Source organism: Dermochelys coriacea, chromosome 5 (assembly GCF_009764565.3).
Source record: "Dermochelys coriacea isolate rDerCor1 chromosome 5, rDerCor1.pri.v4, whole genome shotgun sequence".
Classification (NCBI taxonomy): Eukaryota; Metazoa; Chordata; order Testudines; family Dermochelyidae; genus Dermochelys; species Dermochelys coriacea.
The window spans coordinates 28100182-28112999 of NC_050072.1; the positions used below are offsets into that span (position 1 = coordinate 28100182).

General features: G+C 37.9%; 1 protein-coding gene across 4 annotated transcripts in view; it reads right to left on the bottom strand.

The window, feature by feature from the left end:
• Positions 1–1360: 1360 nt before the first annotated feature.
• Positions 1361–12818, bottom strand: part of RICTOR (RPTOR independent companion of MTOR complex 2) — a 179009-nt gene continuing 167551 nt past the window's right edge. For all 4 annotated transcript variants that reach the window (XM_038403986.2, XM_038403987.2, XM_043514340.1 and 1 more), the window contains 4 exons: positions 10089–10247; positions 7940–8063; positions 6839–6977; positions 1361–6238 (listed from right to left, as the gene is read on the bottom strand). In XM_038403986.2, coding sequence (XP_038259914.1) covers positions 6164–6238; positions 6839–6977; positions 7940–8063; positions 10089–10247 — 497 coding nt within the window. In that variant the 3' untranslated portion in view covers positions 1361–6163. The remainder of the gene's footprint in view (positions 6239–6838; positions 6978–7939; positions 8064–10088; positions 10248–12818) is intronic.

The following is a 12818-nucleotide window of genomic DNA, read 5'->3' on the forward strand; positions in this document are numbered from 1 at the left end:
CTAGAGCGCGTATGAGCTGTTGTGGCTTTGGTGAAGACTTTTGCAGCTAGCATTGCCGAGAGCCTGATCTCAGAAGGTCTCCTCCTGAGTCTTCCCCTGCTGTGTCCCATTCCTCCAGGGATGTGGAAGAGAAAAAGCTTCTAGAGTCCTCCCGGCCAAATTGGGAAGTGCTTATGAGCCCTGCTTCTTTCCCCAGTATGCTCAGGACCTATTTTGGGACTTGGGGGTCAGGGGAAGGAGGAGGAGGGAGGGATGTGTTACCCTGCGAAGTCTGCCCTCTCTGTTTTCCAGGGGCCCCTTGGGACTTACTTCTTGAGTCAGCTGGCTGGGGTCCTCCTTGTCCTTGGAGCCTCTCTCTGCTCTGCCCATTGAACCTGGTTCATTTTACCCATGTTGAAGTCACAGCAACTCTAGTGAGTAGCGGATCCCACATGCCTGCCCAACTCATAGCCCTTGGACCTAACAGAGTTAGATTTAGAAGGCTGGGTGCAACCTGGGAATAACTCACTGTCTTCCAAGCCTCAGGAGGGCAGTCTGACAGATGAAGCACTGTATGGATTTCAGTTGGTGCTTTTTAGGCTACTCTCCCAGACCTGGAAGTTGCAGAGAAGCAAGCAGGGAGGCACTGCAACTGCAGCTCTCAGGAGTTCCAACACCCAGCTAAAAAACTGGTCAGGGAGGAGGAGGGGCTGAGAGGGAGATCACCACTGCCCCAAATTTTGACAAAGAAGTCCCCCACGCCTCCCAGGCAGATGTGAAGGTGGGAGCTGTCTGCATGCTGCCACAGAGGCAGACAAATTGGAAACAAGTGGGAGTATGGCCAGATGATGCAACTCCAGAACTCTGATCCTTTTTCATCAGCAGCAGAGAGAGAGTAGCCTAGATGTCAAAAACTGACACACACGCTGGGCTGCAGAACAACTGGGAAAGCTTCACTGTTTGCCAAGAGGAGGTTTGAAAATCCCTCATCAAGACTGGTTATCACTTACCTCAGAAATGAAGAGAACCCACCCACTAGTCCAGACCAGTGGCAGCCACATCACATAAATTGTACTTCAAAATAAGATACGATATGAAAACAGTCCAGCATTAGTAAGCCGATATCCAAGCAAGGATAATCCTTTATGTGTTATTTTCTAATGACATATTAGTCAAAGAACAGTGGGAACACTGTAATAAAGTTGATTCATCAATTTATAAAAATAGATTAAAATATTTTTCGGAAAATGGGAATTTTTCCTCAATGGGCATTTCTGCTCAATTTTCATTTGAAAATTCAGTAACTCAAATACACTGTATAATAAGAAATTCCAACTCATTTCTAGTGCTTAGAGGTAGTTAAGACACCAGGACAAATGTAAGTAGTTTAAGCATTTTATTAACAATGCATCCCTTTGATAAGAGTATACTTCAGGAGGCTTTTAATGCCCATGAACATGAACTGTACGCACTATACAAAAACCAAAAAACACAAAAAAAGATCAAGGTGGGCAAAGCCATGATGAGACAAGCCTCTCTTTAAATTATACACAGCTCAATGAAATATTCTTAAGGAAAATATATAAATACTTTTTCTTTCTATGTTACAGGTATACAATATAAATCAGATTTCAATGTCTGTTCAGTGACCTACAAACACTAGAACCTCCAAATATGTAGCAGCGTATTACTAAATAATAATAACAATAAAAGTAAAGAAACCACATGGGGCAGGGAAACTAAGTCTTGAGATTTTAAACAATCCCTTCCCTCTTCAAAAAGACTAATTTACATCATCTCTTATAATGCAGTTTTAGGGATACTGACAGCCAATATTGGAACATTTTTTCAACTACATCTACAAAATGTCTGCCTTTTCCCCCTAAGACATTGCATTTTGTGCTAAAACAACCTATTCAGTGGCAAAATGGCAAGTTACACTTTTTTGGCATAAATTACATTTCTCAAATTAAATAGTGTATTTTACAAAGCAAGTCAAGCAAAATGTGCAATTTCTGCATGCTGTGGCATTGCTATCCGCCTATTTTACAAAAACAGTCCAAAGAAAATCCACATTCTTTAATGAACATAAAAATCTGTTGTGAACAAAAATATCTAGGAAATCAGAACATGGAGCTAATAAACAAACTGAAGAAACAAAAGGCTAACCTTTCCCACTTCCTACCAAGGGGAAAACTAACACGTTTTCTAACACATTCCCAAAGGTCTTTCATAAATTTAGGATTTTACTTTCACTACTAGTATACCTTTAAATAAGCAGAGTGGTATAAGTGAATGTAACCGAAAAAGATTACAGAATCTTTTCAGCTGCCTCCACAGCAAAGCACAACTTGTTAGAATTTTCTGTGTAAGAGCAGAAAGGGTATGAGTAGACGGCTATAGGAGACATTTCCAAACTTAATCTAAACTTCTTCCACGAAGAAGGATTCCTCATTATGAATGTACATTCACTTTACAATGTTACATAAATTTGCCCAAATCTAGAAAAGCAACTGTGGATTACAGTGCAGACTGAAATGGAAGCATCTGAAAATTTCACCGCTCATTACTCATTCTCTAAATGTTTTAGAACTATTTCTAGAATAATTATTTCTCTTCTTTATACTACTATCATAGTTACTATTACTGTTTTTTGTTCAACTCCCTCTCACCATAAATTAGATTCACATTCAAAATCACTGCATATGTTTCTAAGAATAATGATAAAATACATGAATGATTTGTCACTGCTGCCTGGTACATAGTTTAAGATGTATATAAATGCAACTTCCTTCTGAGTGTTTCAACCCAACCCTCAAGTCACTCCCACCTCCAAAATCTCTAGACAAGTAAGCTGTTATGGTGTAAACTATTGAATACTTTATCACTTTAGTGTGTCATAAAAAAAAATCAGAAGACATCTGTAGGTAAATATTTAAGGTCAGATTAAACAGTAAAATTCTTTGATGAGCACTATTCTGTTTCTCACATACTTTATGTCCAATGGCCAAAATTACTGAATGTACGCACCTAGGCACAGGTAAGTGATGAACTACTGCAACTTTCCTTGAAATTACAGAGCTAGGAGTGTTCAACACCTTTGAAAATTGGACCTCTAATCTAGATGCCTAAATATGGCTTTAAGGTGTTTAACTTCAGGGACCCTCCTCTGAACATTATAGCTATACTGTAATATTGATTCATTCATGAATTCTATGTCACAGCAAATGCAACTCTTGTGAGTATACTTAAAACGCAAATACTGTAACTGAATGCTATAGGCTTTAGCAGATGTTCAACAGCATTACAAATTTTTAGGTTTGGAAAGATACAGAGTGGGTAGAGTCTGTCAGCTTCTCGTCTCCTTCTAAAACGGGGGAGGGGAATTAAGCATAAGGATTTTCAATTAGGTCTAAAATAAGCTGCATTTTACAATTCTTATTTTTCTCTTTATGTAAATATACCTAAATGATATTAAAGGAGCAGAATAAATGCTCTTAAATTAGGAACTTTGCAAAAGGATATTTTGAAAATTCACTCTAAAATTCAAAATTCACAGCTTATAACTAATGCAAAATGTCACAAATTACTCCAAATCATACAGTACCCCTTCATTTGTCAATTAATATTAAAAATTAGTGTGAACTAAATGTAAGTTAGTTCTAGAAATGCCGTATCTATGAAGCTTACAGAACTGACATTACATCTATTATGCATATTTTGTTGAGATCTAACAACATTGATACAGATATTTGAAAAATTAATGTTCTGCTCCCATTGAGATCAACCCTTAAGTTTTTAGCAATGTTTTCATTCATTAACTTCTTGGTGTAATGATTCCCCACATAATTGAGTACTTCAGAATACATAAGAATCCAAGGGTGGAGATCCAGACCTGGCGGTGAACAGAGGAGTTAACAGAGTATCATCCATCTTTTAGAAGTATACTGAAATCTTCATTTGCTCACTTTTTGTTTATTGAGAGACTTTCTAATGTTCTATCTATACAGTAGATAAAAACATGGACAAAGTTTTGTTTTTTTTAAATAAAGGTGGATAAATGGTTTACATTGCCTTAACTGCAGAAAAATAAACAGATTTATTTGATTTAATACCATCTAGAGTTCTTAAAACAGAGTTCATACTCTATCCTAACTGAGGTAGTGTTGGAAACTACTGTATAACATATGCTAATCCCATTTTTGATGGGAATACTACATTATTTGCTTTGGAGTTTATATCACTATTTCTTATATTGTGGTTATTTTGGTTTTGCAGAAATGTTTATTCCTTAAGACCAGAGAAGTCCAAACAACTACTGTTGGGTAATGTTTTCCATTATTGAATATATTTCATAGACACGTTATACTGTTATTGGTGTCATTGATGGTAAGAGTTAAGGTGGTTTCCTTCTGCTCTTTCCGTCAATGGGATCTCATAAAAAGATGAAAAACTCAGGGAACTAAATTTTACTGTGAGAGAAGCAGTCTGTAGCCCTTCAACTGCTTTGCTGTCAGGTGTTGGATGCAGTGACATGCAGTGCACTCAGTGAAATTAATTCTCCAAAGCAATGTTAGGCAACAAGATGAAATTGCTTTGTCCCCATAATGAATTTCCAATATGACAAAATTAATTCTACATGTCATTAGGAACTGTGTTTTGCTCTTATTAGCTCACAGGGCTATGGAAATATCCAATAGCACATTAATTAATAAGGTAACATGAGGGTTATGAAATATTGGGATAAATTTAACCTATCTTCATCTAAACTATCTAATCTGACACTTTAATTATAAAAAAGGTAAAAGTGAATGGGTTAAAAAGGTGTTCTATCCAATACAGTCCAGCTGAATGATTCACATACCAAAATCAGGCTTTCTAATAAAGGTGGCCAAGTTACTGTATATACAAATTTGCATATATTCGTATTTAATTCTTGTAAAGGCGTCCAAATCTCTTTAGATACATAAAAGATTGGTTTTTTTTTTTAGGTTGCACTCAATTTATCAACCTTACTAATAACATAATGAAGGCAGTTATTGTACCCATTTATCGGTCATTGTATCAAGTAAATTGTGCAAAAGATCCTAAAGAACACCAATATAAAATTAAAGTACTGCTCTTTCAAAATTTGGTACTTAAGGCTTTTCACTACAATTATTAGCATTATCTGGTGATCAGTCAGACATGAAAATGAAAGCAAACATTTGTTTTAGAAAAATGTTTCCCATGGAATGTGGAAATTACCTATACTATGTATTTTACCAAAAAAGCAACAATGATCAAATGTTTTCTAGTTTAGTTGATACAGTATTCACCCCATCCGATATAAATCATGCTTGTTAAAGATTTTCATTTAAGAATAAGACCAATGTTCTCAATACACGAGCATGAATATAGAAATCCCAAACACAACATGCATAATGTACAGGGAAAACAATCAAATTTCAGTTGATTTAAAAAACAAGTCCCTTTTTTTTTTTTTTTAAATCAGAAACTGTAGTGAAAATCCTTAACCAATTTAGATAACATGTTGTATGTAACTGCCACAAAACTGGAGAGAGTGCTAATAAAATAAGAAATCTTGCAACTATAGTAACATTAAAATAACTTATAAGAAAACTCCAGATTCAGGGAGGCTTTTCTTTCTATCTGAGGTTATGAACCCCTCAAGTAGTGTTACAAACATTAAGAAAACTAACAGAAGGGCCAACATTAGACCCTTGGTGTCCATGGTTACAGTATGCCCCACTGTTGGCAATGGGATATACTCTGATGTACCCGGACTTCTGGCGTCCAGGGGTTAATAAGCAAGGCATCATTCTGTTTATCAGGAACAGAATTTGAAGTCAACCATTTAAAAGAGGTGTCTGCACACTGTCGTATATTGTTTAACTGTCGTATTAAAAATGAAATGAAAACCTGTGCAGGAGTTCAGTGCTTGTTTCTTGCATATGTTGGTAACTACTATTATTAAAACTATGGTAATGAGTCACAATTCCCCAAGGGCTCAGAGGGCTGGGGCAGTGATTTTTGTTGAGAAAAGTTTCCAATTCACTCTTCATGTACCAGTAATTTCTGGAACTGTCTAGGAGATGGTGCTCCTCTCTTCGCTGTGCAGTCAATCACAAGTTGTCTGAGACTTTCAGCAAGTCCATATACCATGCACCGTACAAAACTGAGGTCAGGATTCAGCGGATGTGTCAATTACAGGTTGTTTTGGTGGTGTTGCTAGAACAGCCTCTGCTTCTTCATGCATCTAAAGGGCAAAGAGGATGCAGTATTAACTTATAGGTGTTCTACCACGAACACATCATAGAACCACAAAATTGGCATGAGTGCTCACTTCAGTTAGAGCACGATGAAACCAGAATCCAATTGGTGCATCTTTTGAAATTAATACGGTCAAGAACTGGGAAATACTTGTTTTTTATGAACATTGTGCATGCCTCTGTGTGTTGATGGGTTACTTACCATGGAGGGAATGCCAAATATAGGTAAGACACTATAAGAATAGGTGTCTGTTTAAATCCCTGTCTCAGAGTGCCGTGCACCTTCTGGCAAGTAAATCATACTTTGTTTTAAAGAAACTGCTCCTGAGTTACTGCATACTAAACAAAGGCTCCCGAAAGGAAACCCTTGCCCAAGACCACTGGGGCTTATTAAGTATCATGGTTGGAAACCTGGGGATGTAACTCAAAGACCCAGTCACAAAGTAGCTGGATCACAGGGTCTTACCGAAAGAGAAGTAGAGGCCTGGACCTATCACTTGAAAAGAGTACACATGGGATGACAAAAGGGTCTCGGAAAGGGCAGCTTACCCAAAGATCATGACAAATAAATCTTCACTTCTACTTACTTGTAAAAACTGTACATCTTGAAATAGCTCCTGAATGAACCTTCGAGATGGCAGTCGAAATGTGCAGTGTGCTAGCAAGTAGGACACCTCAGAGTAAAGGCATATGTCATCAAATGCTTGGGGGAATTTCTCTTTAATGCTAATTATTTAGGAAAAGGAAGCAATTTTAATATTATCTCACATGTAAGCATCATAATATATTTGTTAAAAAATTGTTCAGCTAAATGTTGGTCATAATGGTTAACAAAAATTTATCTCTTCAGCGACAGAAGTTGAGAATTTTGAATTTGATGAGCCAAAACTATCAACTCATGTAAGAAGAGAAGCACCTAATTCAAATGATCTACAGGGATTATTATTATTATACTGCTTGAGTTACATTAGCTAATATTTTGTATCCAATCAGGGAAAATTTAGATTAAATGAAGTTCTATACAAGTATAGAAATAAAAATCTCAAATTGGAAAGCACTATTCAAATCCTTAGGCTAGATTTTATTTTAAAGCGAACAGCACAGCATAGTAGTTTATAACCAAATAGTACAGTATATAATTAAAAGCAACAGGCACTCATTGTATGTAGTGAAGCATTAAGAAAATTCATACAATAAGGACTTTAATCGGTCAAACTTTTTTTAAATGTACAAAACCACTGCATATCAGATGCACAAAGTATCATAATGGTCAAAGGACTATTATGAAAGAAAACGAGACAGAGAAAACAAGTAGATATTAATTTAAGGTTTAATAATAAATCATAAAAGGCAAGTCCTTAAAGTCTGTCATCCCTCAACCTGTCCTTAACTCCCACCCGTATACATAGGCATGACAGAGTTCCTACAAAATTGTCCAACCATACCTAAACAAATACGTGCAGTGCTTAGCACTGCACTTATTAAGCAAAAACTGAGCCATAATTTTGGATTCACTTAGTTGAGACATCATGCCAACCCATCTCTACAGACTTGTGATGAAATCAGTTTTGATGCTTTTTAAAGCCAGGAGAAAAAAAAATGAAAAAAAATATTACAGTTATGATTTTACAAAATATCTACACTGAATGCTGGTAAAAACTATAGTTTGAAGGACACGTTTTACTTACGTTAGGAGTCCAGTTTCATGGCCTTTTGTTCCTACTGAACTACTCAAATTGATTACTAAGCGTAAGACTTCTTTTCGCAGCAGTATTCGGCACACTGGTGTATCATCTGGGATTGACTTTACTCCTTAGGAAAATAAATTCCACAGTATTAATTTCAGTCAGGACACTGTTTCATTGTGTTAAATGGAAGTGTCATGTACTATATACAGCTGAACTGTGCTAATTCACAAAAATTGCTGCATTTTGTGAATTACCAACACACACACACACGTGCGCGCGCGCGCTAAAAAATACAAAACTAACAAAAATCACTCAATATACTTTGTTCATTTATTTTCACACAACAGTAATTTAGTTTTAACTAGTTAGATTACAGTTTCTTAAGTATACTAGTAAATATTGTGCAATATATTTTACAACAACAAGGTCTTAAAGATGCAACATCTGACTATACTTCTGTCTCTGCTGTGGCACTGGCAGACCAGGTACCAGTCTAGACACAGCTTTAGGCCTCAGCCAAGCACTGACAAATTCATTGCTGGAAACCAGTCTGTTTCACCCGTATGTTAGTATGGATAAGAGGGTACTGGACTTATATCAAAGTGTTTAGCCTTTGTGAAAAACTTAAATAGCATGTGATAAAGGTATTGTAAGTGAGATTGCTGCATGCAATAATCTCATTTATACCTTTATCACATGCTATAAAAGTAATATTTAAGTTTTTGCTTTGTAACCACAAAAATATGCATGCTCTGACACTAACATCTCCTCCCCATCAAGAAAGGCCATCCAAACTAAATGGGCCATTGTGGAACATCAGTATAGAAAGATTTTGTTAATTGCCCCCTCACACCATGAAGCAGCTACATGAAAAAGGGCTCAAGCTGAGGGGATGAATTCTGGAAGAAGGAAATAAAAATAGCTGTCAAGAACATTTTTCATCTCTTTTGCTATTTGGACTCTCACAGGGCCAGAGCCATGAAACAGAAGCAGACATCCACAGGGTCAACCTAGGATAGCCCTAAAAGACATTCAGAGCTGTCATTACTACAGCTCGGTCACCTACCGGAACCACACACTAACTCATTTGTGTATGTATGCTTGCCTGCTTTAACCTTGTAATAGCTCTCTCATTTCTTTTTCCTTAATAAATCTTTAGTTTATTACTGGAGTGGCTGCAAGTGTTGTCTTTGGTGAGAGATTTAAGGTACAGATTGACCAGGGGTAAGTGACTAGTCTCTTGGGACTGGAGGCAATCTGAATCTTGTGTGACTTTTGATGCACAGCAACCAACTATCATAAAATCCAGCTTGCTGGGGTGGCAAGAAAGACAGGAATACCCAAGTGGACTATGCAACTCTAGGAGTTCACATTTGTTACTGGGTTGGTGAATTCCAATTATAGAACATACAACCAGTCTGGGATCTCTGCCCTGGTGCTTGACAGTATGCTCTGAGGTTGGCATTTGTGGTCATGAACCATTCCACACAGCATGACACTTCCCACTACATTTTTGCTCAGAATTAGGTGGGAGATCTGCCTTTGTATGTGAATTATACGCTGTTTGGGTTAGAAAGGTTCTACTTTATATGTAAAGTAATTACAATAATTCAAATTATTACAAACCAACAAGGAATTATACTCAAAGATAAAATGTCTTCCCTAATATTTTAAAAGAAATCCAAAGTATAAAAAGCTCAACATTTATCAGTTTATAATTGTGTTTAAATATGGTCCCCTATTCTATTTTAAAAGGTCCAAAATATGGAATAGAATATTCTTAAGAGTCCTATACAAACAATTTTAAAGATAATTTTCAGTCTGCTAACACTAGGCTGGAAAAATATGATGATTAATTTGATTTAAACTGAGGTTCAGAGAAGTTTAACTGACCTGCCAAAAGGCCACACTGAGTAAATGGTAGAGCCAGAAATAGAACTCAGCTCTCCTGACACCCAGTTTTGGTGCTCTATTCATGCTATCTTCCTGATACTGACAGGAAAGCACTTAAATCATTTAAAAAAAACTACTGCTGCTCTATTACAGTAAATGCAAACAAAATTGTCTTAAAATAAGTAAGTATAAGAAAAGAAAATACTTTAAAATATGAATTAATACTTTTCTAATACTAGCAAGGTTGCATGCTTACCTAGTACAAGATCTGTACTCTTGGTACTACTAGCTGAACCATGGGATACTGCATCACTACATCCTGAAATCCCAGAAAACTTTGAGGAATGAGAAACCACATCTAAGTGATTATGTATGGTCTGCCCGCACCAATCAGAATATGGAATGTCAGGAAAATCTGGAAAAAAAAATTGCCTATTTCAATTAACAAAAAGTACTGAAAACATACAAGTATGCATTTGAAGGGAGAAGAAAGCAAATTGCAATGTTTAGTCCACAATATGTTGATGCATTAGAAATGGTAATTGTCGGTAAGTGTAAACAAGTCCTCAGATTTCAGAGTAGCAGCCCTGTTAGTCTGTATTCGCAAAAAGAAAAGGAGTACTTGTGGCACCTTAGAGACTAACAAATTTCTTTGAGCATAAGCTTTCGTGAGCTACAGCTAACTTCATTGGATGCATTCAGTGGAAAATACAGTGGGGAGATTTATATACATAGTGACAGGTTTCAGGGTAGCAGCTATGTTAGTTTGTATTCGCAAAAAGAAAAGGAGTATTTGTTAGTCTCTAAGGTGCCACAAATACTCCTTTTCTTTATATACACAGAGAACATGAAACAGTGGGTGTTACCCTACACACTGTAACAAGAGTGATCACTTAAGGTGAGCTATTACCAGCAGGAGAGCGGGGGGGGGGGTGGAGGGGACCTTTTGTAGTGATAATCAAGGTGGGTCATTTCCAGCAGTTGACAAGAATGTCTGAGGTACAGTGGGTGGTGGGGAATAATTACTTTGTGTAATTACCCATCCACTCCCAGTCTCTATTCAAGCCTAAGTTAATTGTATCCAGTTTGCAAATTAATTCCAATTCAGCAGTCTCTCCTTGGAGTCTGTTTTGGAAGTTTTTTTTGTTGAAGAATTGTAACTTTTAGGTCTGTAATCGAGTGACCAAAGAGATTGAAGTGTTCTCAGACTGGTTTTTGAATGTTGTAATTCTTGACGTCTGATTTGTGTCCATTTATTCTTTTACGCAGAGACTGTCCAGTGTGACCAATGTACATGACCGAGGGGCACTGCTGGCACATGATGGCATATATCACATTGTTAGATGTGCAGGTGAACCAGCCTCTGATAGTGTGGCTGATGTGATTAGGCCCTATGATGGTGTCCCTTCAATAGATACGTGGTCACAGTTGGCAACGGGCTTTGTTGCAAGGATAGGTTCCTGGGTTAGTGGTTCTGTTGTGTGGTGTGATTGTTGGTATTGGCTTCAGGTTGGCGGGCTGTCTGTAAGCAAGGACTATCCTGTCTCCCAAGATCTGTGAGAGTGATGGGTCGTCCTTCAGGATGGGTTGTAGATCCTTAATGATGCATTGGAGAGGTTTTAGTTGGGGGCTGAAGGTGATGACTAGTGGCATTCTGTTATTTTCTTTGTTGGGCCTGTCCTGTAGTAGGTGACTTCTGGGTACTCTTCTGGCTCTGTCAATCTGTTTCTTCACTTCAGCAGGCTGGTATTGTAGTTGTAAGAATGCTTGATAGAGATCTCGTAGGTGTTTGTCTCTGTCTGAGGGGTTGGAGCAAATGCGGTTGTATCAGACTCATCCTGAAAATTTGATAGCGACCAATAAACAGGTTTGGATTAACAGGCAGAATGGTGTGACCAATGGCTCCAAAGGCTGGTGCTTTCAGCACCTGCAGTCGGTCCCACTTAGGAAAGGCTGGTCTGACCACAAATCTAGCCACTCTGACTGCTCTGAGAAATCTGGATACTTGAAGATTCTTTGACAAGGAACCTGCATGTAAGATGCTACTTATGGCCAACACCTGGCATGATATGGTGTTGGGCTCAAGTCCCTTGCCCACACTGTCCTCAAGAAAGTCAGAATAGCTGGGATACCAGGGTACACAGGATTTTTATTGATTTTAAGACACTATGCGCTAAACATCAGCTTGGAAAAGAGGAGACTAAAGGAGGATATGATAGAGGTATATAAAATTATGAGTGGTGTGAAGAAAGTGAATAAGGAAATGTTATTTACTTGTTCCCATAATGTAAGAACTAGGGACCACCAAATGAAATTAATGGGTAGCAGGCGTAAAAGAAATAAAAGGAAGTTCTTCTTCACTCAGCACACAGTGGAACTCCTTGCCTGAGGAGGTTGTGAAGGCTAGGACTATAAACAGGGTTTAAAAGAGAACTGGATAAATTCATGGAGGTTAAGTCCATTAATGGCTATTAGCCAGGATGCAAAAGGAATGGTGTCCCTAGCCTCTGTTTGTCAGAGGGTGGAGATGGACGGCAGGAGAGAGATCACTAGATCATTACCTGTTAGGTTCACTCATTCTGGGGCACCTGGCATTGACCACTGTCGGTAGACAGGATACTGGGCTGGATGGACCTTTGGTCTGACACAGTATGGCCATTCTTATGTTCTTGTCCAGATGGAGGAATAAGCATTTAGCACTAAAGCCAATTCCGAGGAGATTAGAGTCCCAATCACTATGGAGGATGGAGAGTGTTTAAAGCTTCCTTGTCAACAGCCAAGCTGTCAGTTGTAGATGGTCTGGGTCTAGATTGAGGAGAGGACCTTGGTGAAGGATATCTGGTCTCACTGGTACATACAATGCAGCTTTCAGGCCAAGTCTGCCATATCTAAACACTCTACTCAGCCAGTGTGAAGCCGAGCTATCACTTTTGCTGCTTCTTGCCTTATCTTCTGAATCACCTTCCCTAAAAATTGGAAAGGTGTG